Genomic DNA, 24,705 nt, shown 5'->3' on the forward strand with positions numbered 1-24,705 from the left:
CAGCCAAGTGATAGGCTTTCTGCATTTTACTCAGCGTATATAAAGGATTGGTAAGATTTTGGGGGAAAATAATTGCCTTTTCATTGCAAAGTTACTTCTGATTCGATAGGAAATCTGTTTATAGTCTGTCGTTCACCACACTTACCTCTTTTGTGTGTTAGTTACTTCAAAACATTGTGTTTTGGTGGGCTCTCCTTCCCTTAAGTTTGTTACCAAGTTACGACAACCACAGAACTATTAATCTCTGAGCTTTTCCTTGAATTTGCTGTTGGTTAATAATTAGTTCTGTATCTCCAGTGGGTGGTTGGAGGAATTGTTTTTTCAAGTGCTATGTAATTTTAAATAATATCAAGGGGTTTTAATTACCACGGTTTTCCACTGTGAAATAAGTAGAATCGTAGTTCTTGATGAGTTTCTTCAGAGATAACAGATGGAAAATAACTGCATCTCCATCTTCAAATAAGAAAATGCATCATCCTGAAGTAGAACTGGGAATCCTTCACCTCTTTGTAGGTTGGATTCATAATAATACAAGTAGTTGCAGTTAATAAGATACTGTTGCTGAAGAGTGAAGTTATGTATACATAATTTCTTTTCATGGGGCCACTGCTTGCTAACAGTGTCCCTGTTACTGTAAATGCCACATAGGAACAGTATTAATGTAACCGGTAGGTAGCTTTGATGCTGCACTCACTTGTGAGGCACGTGAAACACCGTACGAGTCACTGATGTAACATTCTGCCCCTGTTCAGGCGTTTCAATGCAAGACACATCTCTGGCTGCCAGAGGCCAGTCGAATCGAAACCGGGGGCGTCCCAAAGCTGGCTCCAAAGGAGGCACTGGGAAGGGCAGGAGCCGGAAGTCGATAGCGGGGAGCGCAGCGGCGATGGCAGGGGCCAAGGCGGGGGCAGCGGCGGCCTCTGCGGCAGCGTACGCAGCCTACGGGTACAATGTCTCCAAAGGTACGTGGGGCACCGGGCTGCCCAGAGCACAGCCAGCCTGAGCTTGTGTGATGGAGATAGGAGAGAGGCTAAACGTGTTGTCTGATTGGTATTGCTTGTCCGTTATATTCTGAGATCCAGGCAATACAAAGAATGACATGGTAAGGGTGTGAGAGGATAGCCAGTTTTACCTCAGATGACCTTGAATTTTGACTGCCTTTTGAATTATCTCATACCAAATACTTTTCCTGTTGGGTTTTTTTTGTTGGTTTGGGGATTCTTTTAATGTGATGTTCAGACAGATCAGATAGTGTTGTTCATGCCATGTGCTTCTCTTGCATTGCATCATGTTGAACTTACAGTGTCACATTCCAAAATCTGCTAAACTGATGGTGATTGAGCTGCAGCTTTACACCACCTGAAGATAGCCCAGCATCTAACTGTAAGATGTTTTGTATCTTTAAGACCTCCCTCTTCATTATACTGTCATAAGTCATGAATACAGGGTGGTGTTAGGACTGATTGTTAATACATTGTCTGCTGTTGAAGAACCACAAGTGGTTATGTATGAACCATATATGCTTATGTAGAATGTGATTCTCTTTTCTATTGCTAGGCATGTCTGCAAGTAGCCCTCTACAAACAGCAATCATTCGGCCCTCCGGACTTGCGGATTTTGGACCTTCAAGCGCCTCCTCTCCCTTGAGCTCCCCTTTGAGCAAAGGAAACAGTGTTTGTGGGACCCCCAAAAGCTTAAACCTGACCAGCAGTCTCATATCAGAAACTTCAATTCGGAAGCAAAGCAAAGGTGCCCACACCTCAGGTGGTCGGTAGTAATTTTGAACCCCCAAAGCTTGTCTGAACTGTGTTGGCTTTCAGAGTAGACCACCCTGCCAGTTGAAGGCATGCTAACAAATGCCTCGTTGCTGTCCAGCACATGTGTGGAAAGAAAATCAAAGCACAATGGGAGTGGGTGGTTGATGTGAGCACTTTGATTACGTGTATTCCAAAAAACTATCTTTGCAGGCACTGCAAGAAGGAGGGAAGGGAGTCTGGGCTAAGAAAGTGTCCAACTAGTCCATGCAGTATCCTGCAGCTGTGTGTGCCTGAAGTAACACCAGTATACTTCCTCTCTTGTAGCCTGAGGTGGAGCCCAGCATTAATTTTGTCATATGAAATCAGTATCTGAACCCCAGAAGAATCCTTTAGAGTCAGAAGACATTTCTGTCCTGGCAGCTGGTCAGTGAACATGCAGGAGTAATTGAGGGTTTTATGAAGATTATGTGTGATCAGAAAAATTTTTGGGTTCTTCTGGTGTGGGTCTCTGGGTTCTTTAAAGACTTGAAATTGAGAGGAACGTGTCTCAGGTGGTCTCAGCACCATTTGTCAGAAAGATGCTCAGAGCTGCAGAATACAAGGAGTGCTGTGAGGCCTTGTGAGAGCAGCAGCACAGCCTCTGCTTCACACAGTGGAAGAAACCACAGGCCAGTGGTTGGTTTGCATTTCAGAGTTCTCATCACCACGAATGCTCACCATGTTAAGAATGATTTCTCTCATTTTTGAGGTGCACAGAACTCTTAAAAGCTTAGAAACAAAATAATGCTCTATTTGTACAAATCTTGAGGAGGAGGAAAACTGAAGTGCTGAGGAGGAGTTTGTGCTGCTTCTCTCACCGTGCCATGGCAGGGCATGGATCTGTACCTTGCAGTGCTGCGAGAGGAGCAATGAAAAACAATCCTAAGAGAGAGAGAACTGTGCCATTCCCTCTTCCAGCCAAATCCTGGGAAAAAAATGGTCTCATATCCCAGCCATCCCATTGACTGTTCTTGCAATGTGTTTTCCCTTCATCTTTGTGATCATCACACATACTGGCGTGGTTGAGTTCACCGCAGTGTGTGGGCGGTAGCCGTGTCCCATGAGGCTGATAGAAGGCAGTGCTGCCAGCAGCCATCCATGTTCTTGTTCCCTGGTTGCTCCTTCCCCATTCTTGATGCACAAACCCTGCCTGTAGCCCCTTGCTTTGCTGTAAGCGTTGTCTGCATTGCACTGAGATTTAGGTGTGGGACAGTTGTTCTGTCTCACACATTGAATTAAGAGGCTATCCTGCCGGGGCACTTTCATCCCTTGAGAGAAGCAAGTTGAGTTGCAGGTCTGGGCTGTGACAGTGAAAGATGATTTTTTTATTATTATTATTATAATTTTTTTCTGACCCCAAATCCTTTGCCTGGCGTCCTACAGCGTAGAGCGAGTGCTTCCTGTTGGTTCTGCCTCTAATTTGCACACCTGAAAATAGCAGAACTGAGTTTAGTTAGATTGATTTTTGAACAGATTTGCAGGGGATAATTGAGGGGGAGGTGATGTTTAATTAACTCATGAAGACTTCCCCCTTCCCCTTCTATTCACATGTATATATGATATTTAGAGGGAATCAGACAAATGCCAAGCCTTTTTTTCTCTTTGAATGTGCTGTCTATTTTTGTAACTGAACTTGTACATATGTATAAAGAGAGACACATCTTTCTTTTACTAACTGGAGGAGAAAATCTTAAATAAAATGGAGTGAGATAATTTTATGTAAATCAGTGTCTTTGTGGTTTTTATGCGTGTAGCTGTATGAATGAGAGGATTAGGGAAGAGCATGGAGGGGTGTGCATCTGGAAGTGCTTCTGGAGACAAACGCTGCTCAATGTAAAGCTCTAGAGTGTCTGTGCTCTGCCAAGTGGCATGTTTGTAACACCTTCAGTTACAACTGTACCCTTACCCATGTTTGTATTCACTGATTACCTCATAAATCTATTTTGGAGTAAGTGTGCAGCAGGTCACAAGAAAACAGAACCAACTATAATATATGCAATTATGCAGTACCTGAACTTCAGTGGTTGAACTCAATACAGTTGATTGTAGAGACATTGTTCTCATAGTTATTTCTTTTTTTTTATTTTTTTTTTTTCTTTCCAGTGGGAGTTAAAAGGACTTTTTTTATGCACAATCTTGATCTCCAAACTGCTAGACAGTTGCATTAATTTATAATCCAAAGTGAAGAGAGAGAAAAAAAATTGTAATTTGAAAAACTTGCAAAAATGTAATATGTACTGTCACATGCTATACTTTTGGAAGATTAAATTATTTATATTTAAAACACTGATAAATATAACAAAATATGTATTTAAGAGTATAACTATATTTAGAATATATTTATAAAACAAATTATTAAATATATTTAACATAACATAAATAAAAATAAATATTTAAAATCATTTAATCTTCAAGAGAAACACCAAGTGACATAACAAGTTGTGGCAAAAGCAGTTTGTGTCAGGCCAAGAAGTTCAGGAAGATCTAACATAATTGTAAAATAAATGAACTGTTAGATCATATTCAGTTCAGTTTCTATAAGACATTACATTTCAATGTTCTTGGTATTATGCACCATAAGAGAAAAAATTCTGTGATGTGGTGACTGTCCTAGTCTAATTTCTTGGTTTGGGGAAGGAAGTAGAGCTATAAAGACAAAGACTGGGAATTTTTTTAAGGTGGAGGCAATTTTGTAATCGGTACCTGGGGAACACTTCAGTTGAAATGAGCAAATGGGTGTGCATGCTGAAGCTTTGTTCTTTATAATTTCTTCTGAACATCTTTTCACTCCAACTGTGTGTTATGCACTTATATGGATTAGTGGCAGAGAAAGTCACTTTACTCCAAGAGATCAAGGTATTTGCTAAAGGTGGACACAATGATGGAATGAACCGAGTTTGTGTATTGAGGTGAAATGATGAAATAGCTGTCACTATGGTTTGGGGGATTTTGGGTGTGCTGTGTATTCATTATGCTAGTTGATTATAGCATTTTACTCACTAATTACTATAAAACTGTTAAATACAGTTCACTGATCAATGCTACTATTGAAGACAAGAAAAGGTGATAACTTTTTTTAGGTCCTGAGAAGTTAGGACTTAAATTAAAAGTATTGTAGCATCCCGGTCTCATACACATTTTTGTAGTTTAGCCTACAAGGGTTGTCTAGTTCAGAAAGGTCCCCAGAACACCCTTTGTCCCCTAGCCTGCATTTTCTCTTTTCTATTATGGCTCAGGTCTGCTGTCCTTTCCATTTAGCCACTAAATTCCTCTCCTTATTCTGCAAAGAGATCAACAGGTTACTGCAGGATGGTTTGAACTGGGAACTGCTTTAATTCTTTACTTCAGGATATTATTGCTGCACTGTCCAAATGTAGTGTTATTTCTGTGCCTTCTCCCCTCTCTGTCGCATGCTTTCCCCCCCACAGTGTCCTTGCTGCTCACTGTCCTGTGTCCCCTTTGTAGAAAGCTGCCTGTCTGCCTAGAGCTGTATCTTGCTTTATTTCCATATCCCCAAAGTATTTCCTTCAGCAGCATTTCCCAGAGGGGGAGGCACACAAAGCTCAGTGGGAAAGGCTCCATGCAGCAGGAATAGGGATCTGCACTACTTTGATTGTAGCTCAGGAACAGCCAAATTGCAGCTGAGAGGAGGAAGAGCACAATTGATAAAATCACTCTGGGGCAGGATGTGGAACAGCGTAATTTGGGAAGTGCTGCCCTGCGGCCACTGCACTGCATGTTCTGTCCTGGTCTCCTCAGTGGAGCAAGCTGGTCTGCATCTGCTCCCAGACAGACTTACAGACTCCTCAGCGTCTCATTTCTGCCTCCATCTTTCTTTTTTTGTTAACTCTTCAGTCTGAAACACACGTTATAACTCTCAGGGAGCCTTACAGGCATGTCTTGTGCTCCCCTTCCTGCTTGAGGAGGGATGATGGCGTGCGCCCTCCTGTTGTCTGGAAATTTCTGTTGGAGTGGCTGGAAAACAATTTGTAGCTCTCTACCCAAAGGGATGCTGCTTGCATGTGAAGTATACCTGAGACATACGTACTAAAATAAAGGTAATATCTTATACTCCTAGAATTGTGAAGGATTTCTTTTTTATTTGCAGCCTGCATCAGTTGCATAGCAGTGAATGAGAGGGGAAGGATGATTCAGCCTTTCTCTTAGGAACATCTCTTAGGACAATTCAGATGGCCCAGCTCTCAGATTCAGCCAGCAGATCTGTAGAGTAAACAAGATATTCTTGTAGCACTTGCATTAGCATGTGCTCCTCTGAAAAGCATCCAGCAAATGCCTCTTGAAATAGAGGAATGCATGATAAGATGAATTGGGTTTCCTAGAGCTTCAGCCTTCTCTTTGCTCCTCCTACCCCTTCAGAAAAGTGAAATTACTCCAAAGCTATTGGGCCTTCCAGGCATTTTGTACTGTACTTTATAGAATGTTCTAGAGGAATATGAGGGAATTCTTTTGTATCCTAAGCATGAGGAAGTGTTTCAGTACTCAGGTATGAAACAATGACTCCTTCCTTCCTCAGCTGATGAGCATCCCTGATAGAATGAAGGATGGAAGCATTGGAACATGGAGGGGAAGAAAACATTGGAACACCACTTTGTCTTCTTGACTTTCCTGTGGACTGTCTTTTCCTTCTTTGTCAGTATTGCTGGCTCTGTTAGGTCTGCTGTATTTAACAGGTGACCATGAGAGCTAAATATCCAAGCACTACAGTATTCCTTGTCATCTCTGTGGCTTTTTTTTGCAAGCAGTTGTTTTTTTCTTCCCTGTCCTCAGCCTTATCCAACTCTTTTTAAGACCCAGGTGTCATTTTCAGTGCTTTTCTTTGGTAAGGGAAATGCTTCTGTCTAAAGTATTAACTTTTAAAGGCATGGCCCTTATGCCTTGCACCTGTGTTGTGAGGACTGTGAATTAAGTTAAAGCTAAGCATACAAGAAAAACTCACTGTTGCTTGGAGATTAGAACTTACTTGGAAATGTACTACTGCTTTGGATTGTCTCACGAAACTGATTTTTGGATTATTTGTTAAATTTATTCAAATTTTATTATTCATAACAAACTAGCAGCTTTCTTCTCAAGATGTGCTTAAGAAATGCTCTCCTGTTAGGTGAAACAAATCCTGTTAATCTCACCTCTCATCTATTCCTGTAGTTCCTCTGATGTATCCCTACATCTTAACTTCCCAAGTGGGTCTTCCTCTAGGAAGAAATACACCACAGGTGGGAGCCCTCCCTCCATACCATGGTAAGATGTCATCTGTCTTTCAGGTGACTGTCCTTCAGGTTTCTTTTCAAGTGTGGTGTTACAGTTTCCCTTGATGTTACAGTAGAGCTCAAACACAGAAATTCTCATTTTTATTCAGTTTAGTGAGTACATTTTAGAGTTTTGCAGCTGCTGCGTAGACAAGTTGTTTTATGCTGCTTGTTCTTCAAGGGTGTTCCTGGAGACATCCCCTCCCAGGTGTGCTCTTTTCTGAGGAAGAACATTCATGTTTGCTGGGAACAACTATTCTTTAAGTCAAAGCCTTCTGTAATTCAAGTAACCTTCCTCCATAGACAAGTCAAAACTTGTATCAGGATTGGTCTAAACCCATCTGAGTTTCTCACAGAAGTGCTTCCAAAGCAGTCACCTTTGGCAGCCCTTGCCCTCCCCACAGTCAGTCGGAAGTGGCAGCGCCGAGTGCCTGTCTATATTTCACTGCCCATGGAAGCCTGATGGAGTTTTTTTAAGAATGGGAGAGTCAGCAAATTTCACATCAGTTGGCTGAATGTTGCTTTGGGGTTTTTTTAAACTACATTAAAGCTTTTGGCGTGTGACTGCAATTAGCTACGTGCTGATGAGCGGAGCGTGCTGCTGCACAGTAAATGCAATGGCACGTGGCCCAACACGCCCTTGAGTGACACTTCATCGTCTGTGACAAAGCTCCCAGCTTTGCCTTTGCAAGCAGGGGAAACAGAAGAGATGTTCAGGCTATATGAACCTTCAGAGAACTTTGAAAACTAGCAGCCAAAAACCTGTTTTGGGGGGTTACTCCATGCATCTGGTGAGTTCTAATGGGAGGGCCCTTCTGAGTCTTGTTTTTCTTGCTGCTCCTGGTCTTTCCATAGAGTTAATGTGAACACTTTTTTGAACAACATCTGCATTCCTCCGGACTTCTCTCTTCTTGCCATTTACTCTAGATTTTTCTTTGATTTAATCTTACTTACAATCACAGTACTATGGTATTTTGTAGAACTATAGAATGGTTTTGGTTGGAAGGGACCTTGAATATCACCTAGTTCCAAATGCCCTGCCGTGGGCAGGGACACCATTTTTTGTTGAAGTGGATCTTGAAATAGCTCTAAAAGGTACATAATGGGACATTCCAGTCTCTGGATTTCAAGGGCTCCTGGCACAGTAATTCAGCTTCATAGTGTCTGTTTGTCCAGATGACTGCAGTCTTTCATCATTCTCTGCATGTTCAGAGTTTGGAAGAAATTACTGTAACTAACTTGCAGTCATAATTTTACTGAGATATTTATTTAATCTGGTTGGCACCAAAAAAATTTTGCTTAATATTTTAGTAATTTGACACTCAGATAAATTCCAATTGACTTACTGGACGCTTACTGATGTTGTGATGCTGAATCTGTAATGCACAAGGAGATTTCTAAAACAGTGTTGACTTGGGACTGGAAGTCCTGACAATTTCTTTTATTGGCTGCTTTGAAGTGCTTTGTATGATTTTGAAACAACCAGTCATGATCTTTGCAGCTTCCCTGGCTTTAATAACATGCTGTTAGCAGGTGCAGTCAGGGGTATATGTTGTAATATCATTTGGTTTCACTGCAGTTTGCTGTCCTTTGTATCATTGTGTCTGTCTGGAATCAAGTAAATAAATACCAAGAGTGAGAACTGGTTTGGTAGAATATTCACAGACAGATAAGAGAAGCTCAATTCTGTATTGCAGTGATGTAATTTATAGCATATGGGAAAAGTAATGTTGTTTAAATGTTTAATTTATACCAGATCTCATGTTTGAGATGTTACAGGAATCAACACAAGTGAGAAGTTTGGAACTGTCAGCAGGTAAAAGAACTTGAGATACTGCAAGAAATTTGAATGATGCCTATAAAGTGAAAACACCCCAAGCTATATCACAATGTTTCTCTGCTGAGCTTAAATTTTAGTTGCTTTGGTATCTGAAAGTTTAAGAATACTGAGAACAAATCACTAAACTTGCAACCACACAGTCCCTCACTGAAAAAAATGCAAACCTAAAAGTATTCATGAAAATATGAGATTATTTTTGCATGTTTGCATCAGGATGTAGTGCTGATTACAGGAGCACACACTGTATCTTTTCCAGTATGGTATCACTGAACACCCAATGTACAGTTCCGAGTACTCTGAAAAAACATCATCCCTCAATATTTCACAATGTGCTTTGAAAGTCATTGTACGCTTTTGAAATCATATTCTTGATGTCTCAGCTCCCCATCTGTACAATAGAAATTACACCTCTTCCTGATGAAGAGGAATTTAAGCTTGCCAAAATGACACAGTTATATGCAGATGTTGCTGTTGTGATTTGCCAGAGAAAAGTCAGAGGGGGGAATAGTCCCACTGCATTTGTGCACATAAAGGCATAAAAAGTATAGGACCATACAAAAGAAAAAGGAATTGAACTGCTGCTCATTTTTATCATCCTCCCATCAAATGAAATGCGGCAGCAATCCTCTGGGGAAAAAAGAGTGGATATTTATTCTGAATGAGCCTAATCCCACAGTTACTATTTTTCCTCAGTCCTGAACTCATCTGCCCTCAAATTATAGGATGTATTCCCAGGAATAGATTCAGTATATATGTCGTTTAGAGACAGAAATGCTGCCAGAATCAACTGTGCTGTGCAGCAGCAAGAGACACTTTCATCTGGCTCCTGCCTAACATGTCCAGTGGTAATTGAGTCTCTTAACAGTTGCTATCAAAGGAAAGATGAAAAGCAGCATCTATCATAGCTGTGAGGAGCTGGGCACTCCTGCACTTTTCCCTCTCTAAAAATGGGATTGTGTGTTTGTGGAGAGAAACAACTTGATGTAAAACACACTCCTATAAAGCAGAGCAAAGAATGAATGTATGTATAATCTAAAATGAATTCATGTATAATCAAAGAACCTGCTAGCTGTTTGAAACATACTTTTGCCTCAATTTTACTTAAATAAGTACTTCACTGGAAAACAAGAATAAGAGAGATATCAGTAGAAGCACCCAGGGGACAGAGCTGCTGACCCCAGCTGTCTGTAACAGGATCTCCCACCCGTGTGCACCTCCAGTACACCCAACAGCGAGCCAGCCGCAGTCCAGGGAGGTCACTTGCAGCACTGGCTGTCACTTGGTGACACGTGGTAGCACACGTGCCAGCCGGGTGGACATGGGCAGCACCTGCCTTTCCTGGCCAGGGCAGCACCTGCTCCCTCCCTCCCTCTCTCCCCCTCTCCCATGGCATCACGCGCTTCCCCGGTGCGGACCTGGAGTCTGGAAACGCTGGTACGCCGTCTAGATAAGGAGGGGATGAAAAGCTGCTTTTAAAAGTTTGTCTTCTAAGTGTTTTCAAATGTCACATATGCTTTGTGTAGACAGAGTTTAATATCAGCAAGCTGGCTGTGGTTGCCCGCCAGGCGGTTCGTTTGTAGATGAGGTTATAACTGCTGTAAGTGGGCTGGATGTGTGTCTGTGAAATTACTTCCATCTTGTCTGTGCTGTCGGTGGCTCTCAGTCCACAGCCTCAGTTTGAGGCAAAGCAGAGAACTGAGGCCAGAACCTAGTGAAACCCAGTGCTCACACCATCCTGGACCATTCCCTAGCCTCCCTTCTCTGTGAATGAGGGCACTGGGGCTGTGGCAGTGAGCCCATGGTGTGGTGCAGTGTGCAGGTGGCAGGGAAGCGCCTGGTCTGCGGAGGCACTGGAGCATGGGCAGGTGCCCAGTGTGCCAGAGCTCTCTGCCTGCAGGGCACAGGTGAGCTGCACATACCCAGCCAGCATGTGCCCAGCCAGCTCAGGTGCAGGTTCATCATGTTTCTGAAGATCAGGCTTGCTAACCAGCACAGGTACATGAAACCTCTCCTCTCCAAACTCTCCAAAAGTCACCCTCTGACTTGCCTTTCTGTGAGTGAAATTTACAGATTTCCAGGTACCTCAATAGCTGATACCTGCTTATGGACAAAGCAGCACTCTGGGGCTTGCTCCTGCTATGTGGGCCAGCAGGATTTGGGTAGTGGGATAAAAACTTCCCCTTTCCTTTGGTGGCAGGAGTTTTAAGTGCTGGTAGCTATCAAGTGTCTCTTGATCCCTGGTGGTTTTAATTGAGGCTTCATGGAAATGAGTCCTTTTAAAACAGTGAGGTGAAGGAGGCAAAAAGCAGTGTAAACAGGAGGACCTAAGAGAGAAGTCTTTGTTCTTGTGTTCCCAGAGCAGCCCAGCGTGGTCTGGGAACAGTGTGGTGTCCCCAGCTAGGAAAACAGCACCTCCGTCTTTGAACTTCCCTGACCTTTTACGTTATTTCAGTCTCATTCTCTAGAGTTCAAGGTACTGGCTGTGCTTCAGGAATTCACAAGCATAAACACTCATCAATGTGGCTGGCACAATGATGAGATGAAAAGGGAGTTGAGAAAGGATAAAACACATCCAAAAGCCAAACAAAAAGTGTACAGGGTTTGTAAACAAAGCATGTAGAGCTTCCCCAATGCTGCCCAGAATGCCCACTTCCTTCCACCCTCCCTCCCTCCCCTCCAGGGCTCAAGGCTCCTTCAAAGCCACAAGGGGCTTCTCTCATAATTTTAATACAGCATATAAATCAGGGAGGTTTTCACCTAAGATGAGGCAACTAGTTAGTAGAAAATTCCTCAGTCTTTTGAGCAGCAGCTAGTTTTTCCACAGCCTGACTGTAAATCAATTTTTTTAATCCCTTCCTGTTCCTCCCATGCACAGGGACTGATTCTGTACTGAGCTGGGCTGAGTGCTGGTGGCACATCACTGCTCAGTCATGCACTGGGACTGCACTTTTTTATGCTGCATCAGTCCTTGAGTTCTAAAAAAGATTTTACTAGTGAAGTCTGTGCCCTGCCCTGAAAACTGGTGGCATCAAAGTGAGAAAGAAGTCTGACTCAGGGAACATCTCTCATCCAAATTCCGTTCATTTGTTTTCCCTTCTGCCTTTGGGCTAAAATTTCTGCACTAAATGTGATAAAACATTTAAAGTTTCAGCCCTAGACTGACTACGAGGTTTTGAGACATGTCAGCTGTGCCCCCATTCTGGCACAACTCTCTGGAATGTGTTACATGGAGAAGAGTCAAAGCACACATGTGACAATGGCTGGGTACTTTATGCCAAGTCTGTCTCCCTTGTCCTGGTGCAGTGTACACCCACTAGACCTTCTTTCTTTCCTCTGCTTTCTTTTCCCTCCAAGCTTTCCTGGTAGCTGGGGTAGAAGAACAGGCTGTTACTGAGCCAGATGTGGTTTCTGGACATACCCACCCTGTGTTCAGTGTGCACAAAGTGCCTCTGTTGCCAGGGGAGTGCTGGCCAGCACAGCCTCTGCAGGAGGAGCACCAGCTGCTCTTGCTTGGTCCGGCTGCAAGGGCTGACCTGGAGCAAGGTAACCTTTCTTTGGCGTTTTATTTTTTGCTATTCCTCTGCCTGTGAAGCATCTGTAGGTAATTTAATCCATGTTTCAGCCTGTCTCTTGAGCAGCAAGCTGACACATATGGAATAACCTGTGTTACACACAACCAGCTGCAGTTCCTGTAACAGATGCTAAGTCCAGCCCTGTGACTTGCAGGCCACCTGCAAGACTCTCTCTGCCACACATGGCAGAGCCCTAGGGAGCCTCTCAAGCCTGTGGAGCCCCACATGGAGCACAGAGAGCCTGCAGAGCCCCAGGGAGCCTCTCAAGCCTGTGGGCACACAGGGAGAGCTCCACCTTCCCTGTTCAGCTCCTCCTGGGACTGAGATCCTGGGCTGGCTCCTCAGTTGCCTTCAAAAGTTTGTGCTTGGCCCCACTCTTGGGATGTTCAAATATACATTTTCCTCAGGTAGACTTGACCAAGCCATTGGCTGCTTTCATACCCATTTGAGGAAATCTGGTCCACCTTCTTCCTTTGCCAAGTTGCATGCATTTATTGTCATCAGCTACAAAGACAAGTTTGGTCTCATTAATTTTCCGACCTGGAGAAATACATGAAGCACAGGTAAGTTCACACCTTGGAGATGGTATATTTAAACTACATTTTTACTAAAGCTGGAATCACTTTGGTAGATTTACCTGTATGGTCTCCTCTGTTCTGGACACTCCACCTTGAAACTGTGATGATACTGTAGCATCTAAAAAACAGAGATTTTTTCCTCTTAGGTTGGTCTTCTCTGAATCCTTTTAACATTTGCTTATCCTTTCTCCTGCCTTTTAAGGACTGTTTGCCCTCAGGAGTGCTTTAACATATGAAGGCTGGGGCTGGATTAACTGCTGTCATCTACTGTATTTAGTAGTTGGCTTGTGCCACTGCAAAGCAGCTGGGAAGGTCCTGTCTTAATGTACTCAAGGAAATGGTGACTCAGGCCTATGTTCCAAGACTGTGTGGGAACTGCTGGGCAGGAAAATGGAAAAGGCTGAAGAAGGAACTGAAATCATATGAATTGTGCTGGTTTTAGACTTGGGAGATATGGAATTGATAGCGCTTCTAAATGTTTCCATTGCAATCGGTTTCTAATGTGAGGTGACCTGATAGGTTCAAGTTTTCACAGGGAAGGCAGAGAAAACTGCACATGCAGGAGGGAGCTGCTGGATAGGGAAGCATCTCCAGAAGTGTCTGGCAACACTGGCTGTCCCACCCTCTGACAATGGTGTTTTTTCCCAGGCCAGCTGTCAGTGGCACAGCTGCCAGAAGCTGAAGCTGCACCCACAGCCAGCTGCAAGTCATGGCATGGAGAGAGGAAACTGATAGTGAAATAGATCTGGGGTAGGACACTGTCTTTGTGTGTCACCATTGACCTGGCACTCCCAATGCCATGGTTGTGAGACTGCCTGCCTCCAGGCAGCAATTATATTCCTCCTACTTGGTTCATCAGAGGCAAGCAGCCCCCACCTTTGTGTAGCAGTACAAAGTCTGGGCATATAGCAAGTGTTGGAAGGTGCCATTTCTCCTCACTCACATAGCCAAAGTTCAAATCTGGGATGTTAAACTTTTTAATTCATCAACTGACCAGTTCCCAGACTCACAGGACACAGTAAAAGCTTTGGGAGAAAGAAGTTACTCTATTACCTCAGTGTCTTACTGACTTAAAGATGCAGTGACAGAGTGACAGCAGCAAGCTGCCATATTCACCACTTCTGATGAGAAAAGGGGATTCTTTTTTTGGGAGTCCACTACAAAGAATTCCTTGGGAGGAAAATGGTCATTCAGTGGAGTAGTGCACCTGTGCTTCAAACAGTGACGTTTTTCAGGGAAGAACAGCCACCAAAGGAACATTCCTAGTGCAGCTGTGTTGTTCACAGGCATTCACACCTTGTCTTTTACCAGACCCAACCCAGGCTAGGCAGGACAAGGCAAGGGGCTCTCCCTGTGCAATGGCAATGAGGATTGCTCAGTGCACATCTGATATTAATTCCATTCAGTGGCATCTTTGTGCCTGTGAAGATCTGAAAGGTGTGAAGATGGTTTTGTTTTATCTGGAGTTATTCTGGATCTGACTCCAGTCTTGTACTAGTGAGGGAGTGTTTCTCTGCAGGTAAGTTCAATCTTTAACCCTTTGATTTTCCAGCTGGAGGAGACTCCAACTCCCATGGTGCAGCTGCTCAGCTGAAGTGAAAGCCTCCACAGGACAAGGAAAGCATACTTCTCTCTAGTCTGTTATCTCTGAAACACTAGACTGCCTTTAATTAGTGGTATATTCAGTTGTTTCAATTAGTTTTGACTCCATCACTCAAGTCTTGAGGCAGGTTATACTGCTGGTACAGTGATCTGCTGGTGCTGATAACTAGAGGAGTGGGAATGTGCACATTACCTCTGTACACACCACGTGGGGCACAAGGCAGAAGAAAAATAACTGACTCCCTTACTGCAGCCAGCAGATCTGGCTGCAGCTGCAGTTTCTTGCCTGTCCACTATTACTTCTTGGAAACAGCAGTGCCAGATTATACTCAGAATGAAAACCCTTTGACCTGCCAAGGAAGAATTACATTTCTGTGCCTGCCCTGCAGAGTTTGGAAGGCTGGCTTGTGTCTGTTGTCAGCACCAGCGCTCCACAATCAACAAGAGCTGGAAAGAGAAAGTCACTGAATCCCCTTTTCTCAAAGGGAAAGAGTCGATCAGGTTCTTCCACTAGATCTGGCAGAGGCATGCAGCTCAGCAGCAAGATGATGAAAAAAACCAAACCAAACCCACAAAAAAATCCATAGGAACTTCAGCAGCATCAGCAGTTAAGGCTTTGTTTAAAAAAAAAATCACCATTAAAAAAACCCCAAAAAAACAAACAAAAAATTACCATTAAAAACACCAAAAAACCCCAAACAAGAACAAAATTTAAAAAAAAACCCAAACAAAAAAACCCAAACACTCCTCCCCCACAAAAAAAAAAAAAAAAAACCAAAATAAAATAAAAAAGAAATAATAAAAAAAATAAACACCCAAAAAAAGGAAAAAAACAAACCCAAGACTTCTTAGTTTGAACTCTAAGTCCATAATGAAAAAGACCAACAGCAAAGTACATGAGACTGACTCTGTCAGTTTGTTTTATTACTGGGCACAGCACTGTACCACTTCATATGCATACAAGCCACAGTAATACAGTCTCTAGGCTTTTTTATAATTAAAAAAACACCACATGGTATTTGGGAGGAGCCAGAAGTCCCAGGGGTCAGCTCTCAAGAGCTGTTTTGCTGCAGTTGCAGTAGCAGCAGTTTTCTCACAAAATACTGTGGGGTTTTATGCTGTTAATATGTGAAGCTGAGAAGTCTGAGCTCACAGCAGTGCCTCCTACTTATTGTGATCAAGGCAGGCTTTTCAGCAGCTCACAGGCTTACAAGTCTGCTCAGTCATGGTCCTCTGCAGTCAAATGAAAGTGTGCCAGACAGACATCCCTGTATGGAACTAGAGCCCTCAAATGCTTCTACAGAAACCCACATCATCCTGAAGCACCAGAGGTTTACCCAGTACAAGGCTGGTTAAAACTCTCCTGCATCCTTTCAGCTTTCCTGCAGGGAGCACAGGCTTCCCACACAGGCAGATCATTTCTTACAGAGTCACTTTTATCTGGAGCAGCATAAGGACAGTGAAGCTTGGAAAAAAGCTTGTCATTAAAGCAGGCTTAGCTCCTCAGAAAAGAGATTTAAAACTAGAAGGCACAAATGCAAGGTTGAGTGTGGGCTGCATACCACTGTGACATGTGAGTAATTTAGATACCCCTCCTAAGATGAAGTATAACACATAATAAATACAGTATGACAATTTAGAAAATAAGTGCATTACTGTGATCCTTCACAACATAAGTATGATCCACAAGAGCATAAAGAGGCCTGCTCACTTCATATTGCACAAACGTTCTAAAATTTAGTGTCTGGTCATTGTACTGGAGGTGGGACAAGGCAGGGAAAAAAAAAAAAAAAAGGTCTTATTTGGCAGAATCTGCCAAAGTCTCCACCACCACACAAGCAGCTTTTTGCCAATCTGAGGTAGAATTACATATATACTGCTTAAACTCAGTCAAGTCCTGCTCAACTAGTCTTCAAAGAAAAAAAAATAAAAATAAAAGAAACAAGAGAAAGTACACAGAATAGGTAAGTCTCTTTCTCTAAGGAAAATGAGTGCCTCAGGTTTGGCTCCCAGAAACAAGTTTTACAGAGCAGATTTCCTGTGAAGATCCCAGCTCTCCATATGGAAAGCAGTGATGGGTATCCCAATGCTACAGATAAGGAGTGTGACAGGCACTAATTGCAAGTCCTATGGCAAGTGTTGTACTCTCCACTTCCTCCCTCCCCAACTACTTGCTAATTCTCCCTTTATTCACTCAAGTCCAGTATATTTTATCAGAGTTAAGATTGTCCCAACTGCTTTCTTCTCCCTTATGTCCCTTCCATTGAACCCTAAAAAAAAAAAAAAAAAAAAAAAAAAGGTCCTATTTTAACCCTTAGTCTTCTGAGGAACACTTGCAGTTTCTTCTAGAGATTCCTCTGTGTAGTATAGACACGGGAGGATGGAAATAAGAGCCTCTTCGATAGAGAAGAGATGTTTATCCTCTGCTTGAGGACAGAAGTAGCGCATAAAGTCTGCCAGTCTCAGCAAGTACTCAATGTTGTGGCCAGCACAACCACTTGAGACAATTATTTGAGCTGCAATGTCTTCTTCAGATGCTGGCCCAAGGTAAGAAGGGTTCTGGGGTGTTGCAATGTAGACAAGAGCCAGGATGGGTTCCTCTGCATCCTTCTCCTGAGGGTGGAACTTCACCAGCTTGGTGTCATATCCTCCCAGCACAGCTTCTCGCATGTTGAGATACTCGAGCGATGCAGGAATTTGTTCCCCACGGACTTCATAGGCGACACCCCATGTGCAGGCCTGAAAGTGAAAGAGCGGGGCGGTCAGGGGACGCTGGAACTGCAGTGGCCTCTCCAGCCGCCCGCCAATGCCTCAAATCAAGACTCCCTCACAACTGATCCGAGATCAGAGAAGGGTGACACACCGCACATCCCCCCCGCCATCCCGGCAGGGCTCCAGAGCACTGGGCCACACCTTTCCCACCCCAACCCCTCCCCGGCCAGGGCAGCCCCCGGTACTCACCGCACAGTCCTCCAGCAGCGTCACCACCCGGCCGGGCTGCGGGCACAGAGAGGGAGCGCGTTAGAGCCCAGTCCAGCCCAGCCCAGCCCAGCCCAGCCCCGGCCCCCCGCCACCATCACCGCCCCCCTCCTTACCATCTTCTCGCTGCCGCGGTGGAAGGTGTCCCCCTGCCAGAAGCGGCGGCTGTACCCACGGATAAAGCCCACCTTGCGCGACGTGAACTCGAAGCCCGGCCTCCACACCAGCGAGCCGTACCCGAAAATCCACACGGGCGCCGCCAGCTCCGCGCCCTCCCCCGGCCCCAGGGGCAAAGAGGAGGAGGAGGAGGAGGAGCGCTCCTCGGGGAGCTGCGGGTCGCGCTTCATGTCGCGGCTGCGGCTGTGGGCGATGCTGATGCCGGGGCTGATGCCGGGGCTCGGCCGCCGCGGAGCTTTAAAGGCGGCCCGGACCGCCCGCCCCGCCCCGCCCCGCCCAGCCCGGCCCGGCCCGGGTGATGCAACGAGGGCGGGAGGTTTCACCGAGCCGCCAGTGGGGCAAAGCCGGGCGCGGGTTGCGTCAGGTGCGGCCGCCCGGGCAGGGGTCGAGCTGTCTGGCAGCGCTGGGTGCGAGATTCCAGCCTGGGGATGCCGGGGCATCAGTCACTGCCAGAAGCAGAGGCAGCTGGAGCAGAGCGTGCCGTGCCCAAAAAGGACAGGCTGGGGGGGAATGAACGGGCCAGCCCTTCCCAGGAGCCTGCCTCATGCTCCCGGCTTTGGCTTTACCCCAGAACATGAGGTGCTGCCTTGGAAAACCAAGCAGTTAATATTTAACAGGGTGAAGGGACAGCTCCTGACGTCAACAAGGTGTAAGGCACATAGGCAAAACAGAATAATGGCATCCACACTAATGAAAGGACATCGTGCTGAATCCAGCTCCTTGAGTGCATTTTCCCTAATACTGTATCCATACTATACTGTAATACAAAATATTTGTTACGTGGAGGGATGCAAGTGCTGCCTGTGCATGGGATAGACACCCTGCTGTCAACCAGCTTTAGGCAGGTTGTGACAGATAAAGAGGTGGATTTTTACATTGCAAAATTACTCATTTTGGTGAGAGAGGAGGAGAAAGAATGAGGAGCAAAACCACCAAAGTGTGTCTTGTTGTTGTTCTTGTCCTTTGCACTTAATCAATCTAAGCAGTCTATTTAGTCTTTTATTTAGTTTCCTGTTAGTCCCCATCCAAACTGGCACCCACCTGTCCATTCCACTTCCCAAGGCGTTGCAGCTACAACACCCACAGTGTGTGGTGATGCTCTCTGTGCTGTGGTGTGTTCACCAGGGGTGATAAGAGCCTGCACAGCTCTCCCCTCTGCCCTGCTGCTCCCTGCCCCACACAGCATGTCCTTTCTCCTGCCCTGCACAAATGACTCTCTGACTTGTCCCTGTGGGTGACCCTTCACAAGGTCAGCCTTGCAACGGAGCCCAAAGCTCCTTCATTTTCCTCTCCACTTGCGCTTTTCCCAGTCACCTCCTCTGTCTTACTCAGGCTCAAAGGTATGGGGTTGGCATGGCATGCTCCCAGCCCTGCACACCCCACACCCAGGCTGGCACAGGCTTGCAGCCTCTTAATCCTTTTCTGATGGTCCCTTTTCATAGGCAGAAGGTGAATCTGTCACCTGTTTGTACAGCTACTCTATTCAGAGTCCACAGTCAGACCAGAAAGTGCTCCAGAAACTGTTCTTATCAGCTGTCTGTATCAAAGCTCCACTTGACAAAATAAGAAATTAATATCTAGTCTTATATTTTTTTCAGTCTTGTGGTTTCTGTCCCCTAAAATACAAGACTCCTGCCTTAGCAGAAGTCTGTCAATGCTAAAATGGTGTGGCCTTTCAATCAAATTAAACCAGCGTCCTCTGGGAATTAAACCAGTCTTCTATGTCCCATTGTATATGTAGAGCAAATGCTCTACATATTTAGTTCTTTATTTTTCATATTTACTTCATAGTTCTTTTTTGTTGTTGTTGTTTCCTGCTAAAATCAAGGAAATGTGAGCAAACTCCCAACATGTAGTTAACAAAAGCATGAAAACATTTGTCTGTAGGTGCATCCTCATTATTAAGGGCACAAAAAGAGACAAATCAATCTAAAAGATAAGATGAAGAAGGTCTTGCTAGGTTCTGGTCTTAGTAACACTGGTAAAAAAAATCTGACCTTTTTATTCAGCTTTCCCCAGGATGTGAATTTTATCCATTTTCTTGATTCATTCAGTCTGGGGAAGAGGAGACTGAGGGGAGACCTCATTGTCATCCTCAGCATCCCTTCATGAGGAGAAGCAAAGGGGCAAGTGCTGGTCTCTTCACTCATGACCAGGGACAGTACTTGAGGAAACATGAAGCTGAGTCAGGGGAGATTTAAGTTGGATATCAGGAAAAAAGTTTTTCATCCAAAAGTGGCTGAGAACTTAAGCAGCCTTCCCAAGGAAGTGGTCACAGCACCAAACCTGTCTGGGTTTGAGAAGTGTTTGAATAACGCTCTCAGGCGCATGGTGTAATTCTTAGGGTCAGGACCAGGAGCTGGACTCCATGATCCTGATGGATCCCTTCCAACTTCCGTGATTCTGTGATCTGGGAAATGCACTGAATTATGCATGTGTGATAAACAAAGCTCTAGGTATCTTATCTGCTGGTACTAAGCTAAGGAAAATTGGACCAAGAAATTCAAAATTATACACATGCAGTCACTTCACAGAGAAGTGACTGCATGTTTACTGGTGAGGGAGAAAAATTGCTCCTTTCCTTTGCAGAGCTGTCTCATTTGTGTGTCTGCTTTTGCCAAAAGGCTCTGCTGCATGGCTAAGCCAGATTTGCAATGGAGAGCCAATGTGCACAGCAAAAGCCTCAAGGGACCAGCTTCAGATCCCACACCTGTTAAACACTACAGGTCTCTGCTCCCTGCAGTGCTGTACAACCAGGTATGAGTTTAGAAACTCCTTTTGAAGTCCCTGATTTTCTTGTATAAATTGGGATATTGCTCCATCATTAGGAGAACAGCCTGAGGGAAGACTGTAACTGAAGTTGTAGCATATACAGCAGGATGTGAAGGATTTTTTTGTTGTTGTTTCAAGCTTTCTTTCATTCATTTCTTATCTTGACTGTACCTTCACTGTACTTTGGTTAAATAAACCGAGGGCATGAGGACCACTAGGGGCAAATGCCTGAGCAGAAATGTGTCTTGCAGGCAGCAGAGGTGCAGCTTTGTAAGCAAAGCAGGTGGATATAAAGGAGAGGGCTTAGTGTCTCTTGGTGTGGTTGGAGCTTGTGTTCAAAAGGCCAGGGGAGCAGCCCACCAAACTGGACCACAGGAATGTTCAAACAGGTGCGAGAGAGGATGTGGAGCAGCAGTGGAGTTAATTGTTTAGGAATATGATGTAGATTTTGTGGCACAACTAAAGGAGATGGAAAAAACCCCATAGAATTTCGAAAGTTTTAAAATGCTTAAGAGAAAAAGAAATGGAATATAATGGTCATACTCTGTAAATATAAAAATAATTTTTAAAACCCTCTTTACAGCAGTAAGAATATCTGCTTTGCCCTGGAACCTTTAGGAAAGAGAAAAAGGCAATCATAGCTTTATCTGTTACTTCTGAAACAAGTTTTTCCATGTTTCAGAAAAAGGAGGAGCTAGTTTCTCTAGCAGTATGGCTGTCCTTCCTCAGAGCAAGCATTCCATGTTAGTGTGGAGTGACCAGCAGTGCCAGGGCTGCCTGTTTTTCAGGATAGTGGTGAATCACCTTAGAGCCAGAGGAGCCAACAACAGGGCTGGTATGACACATAGCAGTAGCTTGTATGTCAGACTCTTATTTACTTCAATAAACTGAGGGCACATACTGGGTCTTACCAAAAGTTGTTCTGTTCAGAAAATATTAGCTGGGAACAGGAGAATTGCCAGATCATTTTCAGATAGCTCACATCTTCCAACAGCATGGCACTGCTTTCCTCTCTACAATGAGCAGACAGGAGAATCTAAAAACTAATTGTCCTCTTTTCCTGAAGAGGTAAAGATTGAAGCTACTGGAGTTGGAGATGAAATTCAAACAATGCCACAGGCTTTATAAAGCAATGTAAATCAGTGGTATTCACCTGATATTCACAAAGCCACATCCACGTGCGTCACAAGGGGCCTTACTCACTTCTGTTTGAGGAATCCAATTCTTATGGCATTTACAAATCCTCTCCAGATGTGAACACTTACCATAAAAACATGCAGTCAGCCTTGTTTCAAACATGGAAATGCAGAAGCTACGTTGTCAAAGCTTCTGTATTAAAACTTGGGGATCAGGAAACACATACAGAACAGTAGGAAATAGGTGTATTTGAATTTGTTTGCTGCATCCAAAGGAAACACACTTCCATTGTTAAATGCATTAACTGAGGGTTAAATACAGTCCTAAACAAAGAGAACTAAAAATGGCAAAGGATATATCAGTATGTTAAGGAGAACAACTGTAAAATCCAGGGGAAAAATTACTGTCAGGACATCAGACTGAAAAACAAGTCTATGACAAGGTTGTAGTTTGGGCAATTCTTCTGCAGGACAGAACTTAAGCTGATGCTGACCTACTCCACATTTAGTCTGTTTACCCTATGACTGCTACAGCTCTGACTGTTGTCAGCTGTGCTGGGAGATTTTGCAGTGTGCTCAATTCACAGATGAGAACGACGAACTTGATGGAGACATTACAAACTTGATTTATATTTTAATTAATTATATGAGAGGAAAAAATAATTCCATCTACCCAATGAGTGTTTTAATATGCCATCAATACCCGACCAGTGGCCTGGCAGTTGGCTGAGGGGTCCTTTGAGAAAACTTATATCATGTTGGCAAATGCACTATCATTTTGGCTTTTGAGTTGTACACCAGAGTGATCTGCTGCACAACGAGTTTTGCTGAACTCCCCCACACTGTTCTCACTTCAAGCTGGTAGGCAGTTTTGACTCCCCTGGCAGGAGCTGGACTTGATTGTTCTGGTCATCCTGTTCCTCTCTTATATTCCATGTTGCTGACAAAGTCCCTCCCAGCACTAGTACATAAAAAATTCTCTCTAGAAAATCAGAACTACAATTTCAGATTTGTTTTTTTACTGGTTAAAGGTAGATATAGTGAGCAGAGACTGAGGAAACTGTGGAGTTGTAGCAGGAGCTTAGGGAATTTTGTCTTTCCTCCCTTCACGGTAGGAAAGAAGCTCAAACACTTCTTATTAGCTTAGCTTGAGGGATGAGCAAATTGGACACTGAACTTAAAATCTGAATACAGACTTGTGGAAACTCCTTTTTGCTTATGCCCACAGCATCCCAAATCTAGGAGTTCATCTGAGTGCCAGGCTGTGAGTCATGAACTAGATTGGCTCATCTTTTGGTACAGTAGAACCTCCTGCTCTTTGGTCCCCATGGCCTCACTCTGCTGCCCAAACACTAGAGGGGCATTTTGAGGACTCATGTGGATGTCCACATTGGCAGCTTTAAGGTGAGACATGGATGGAGGAGGCACAGGCTCACAAGGCCAGAGCTGGGAACCTCAGCCCTGGCTGTAACGTCAGCATCTTATCTGGGCTGAGGTAATTTAATTTAGTTTCACTTCAGGAAGTGACTTAGTTTCAGTTCCAGTATAAAAAGAAGAAAAATGGGTTTATAACAAAAAGTTTTAAACATGTCTGAGGAAAAGCCTGAAGGAACTGGTTGATACAAGCAGGTAGACTGAAGACTCCAAAGACAGAAATGTGGAAGAACAACAGACATTTTAATTCAAAGGTGGAAAGCAGATCTATGATTTACATCCTAAGTAGCGAAGGATAACTCTTTAGGGAAGTAACCAGCTCATTTCAAGAACAGTTTAAGAAATAATAGGGAACTCATGCAGGATGGAAAAGGAATAATGCAACAGAGAAACTTCTCTTTTGGCACTTAGCTATGTAATGAAGTAAGAGCTGCAGAAGTTTGGGCCAATTTGCACATTTGCAAAGAGTTTAAAACTCAGTAAGAAGCTTTCTAGTCAAATAGGATCAAGATAGAAGTGAGATTACAGGCAGGGATATGACTGTCAACACCAAAGATACCTTAGATGCAAACCAATAAAAGACAGGACGGTGATTGGTGTGAGTTCTTTAAAAAAATTACCACATCTGAAGGAAAAGCACTGTTCTTAGAACTCCTGGTGCTTGTGTCAAGGGAGGTGAAAAAAAGAGACACAAACCAGAAGTTTATTAGCAAAGAATGTAAATATATAAGTAGGGCAGGTACCATGACTGGAAAATAGCAAGTGGTTCCTGTATTTAAGACGCAAAAAATAAATCACAGTTGAGCAAACTAAAGCCCTGAATTCAGTTATTGAAACTGAATTCACACAAAGGAATATGAGTATTAACTGGATATGAGTGGCTTAGCTTGAAGATTAAAACAAATATCCTAACCTGCAGAGCAGGAAGTTTTTAAATCTGCACCCCCACACTCCTCCATATGAAGAGCCAATAACAGAAAAATAAATTCTTTATGTAAATTTAACTGCAACAGAGATTATGTGATGTCATTACCTCTATTACCTACTGCCTTTCCATCCAGTGCTCTTGTTTAATGAGCAGAAAGTTTTAATTTCAGGAGTATCACAGGAAGTACCTGGAGTATAGCCAAGCACCAGAATTTTTACAGATTTGTAGTGTTGGAGAAGCTTCATCAGTTTGCTGTGACAAGGTTTTGTCCTGACACACTTGCAGCTGTTCTTACCCAGATTGTCACAATGTCTTCATAACAAGTCTTGCTTCTCTGTGGCTTAAATGCTATGGAATAATTTTCTACAGCACAGCTAGCTAGAGTATGACCACAAAGCCCTAAAGAAGCACAAACAGGGTTCTCAAATATCTGACTGATGTACTAATGGCAAAGCAAGGGCTGCAGAACATATGCAAATCCTGAATCACCATCTCATCCCTTGACTACTGAGAAACCCCAGATAAAGCAACATTCCAGTATCATCTGGAACTTTGAAGGATAGAAGGAAGTTGAAAATCATGTTCTACTTAGCAGCAGAGAAATGAGCTGTAAAAGTCAGCCACCAA

General features: G+C 43.9%; 2 protein-coding genes across 3 annotated transcripts in view; one reads left to right on the forward strand and one right to left on the reverse strand.

Moving 5' to 3' along the window:
* Nucleotides 1-1,945, forward strand: part of INO80 (INO80 complex ATPase subunit) — a 61,073-nt gene extending 59,128 nt beyond the window's left edge. For both annotated transcript variants that reach the window (XM_083863140.1, XM_083863141.1), the window contains exons 35-36: nt 753-962; nt 1,558-1,945. In XM_083863140.1, the coding sequence (XP_083719266.1) occupies nt 753-962; nt 1,558-1,775 (428 nt within the window). In that variant the 3' untranslated portion in view covers nt 1,776-1,945. The remainder of the gene's footprint in view (nt 1-752; nt 963-1,557) is intronic.
* Nucleotides 1,946-16,608: 14,663 nt separating this feature from the next.
* On the reverse strand, nt 16,609-17,978 carry CHAC1 (ChaC glutathione specific gamma-glutamylcyclotransferase 1; the record flags this gene model as incomplete). The annotated part of the gene is made up of 3 exons (XM_083864430.1): nt 16,609-17,391; nt 17,614-17,649; nt 17,748-17,978. The coding sequence occupies 3 exons, from the start codon at nt 17,976-17,978 to the stop codon at nt 16,960-16,962; spliced, it is 699 nt and encodes a 232-aa protein (XP_083720556.1). The 3' UTR covers nt 16,609-16,959.
* Between the last annotated feature and the right edge of the window lie 6,727 nt (nt 17,979-24,705).

This window comes from Zosterops lateralis (assembly GCF_965231275.1).
Source record: "Zosterops lateralis genome assembly, chromosome: 6".
NCBI classification, from domain to species: Eukaryota; Metazoa; Chordata; class Aves; order Passeriformes; family Zosteropidae; genus Zosterops; species Zosterops lateralis.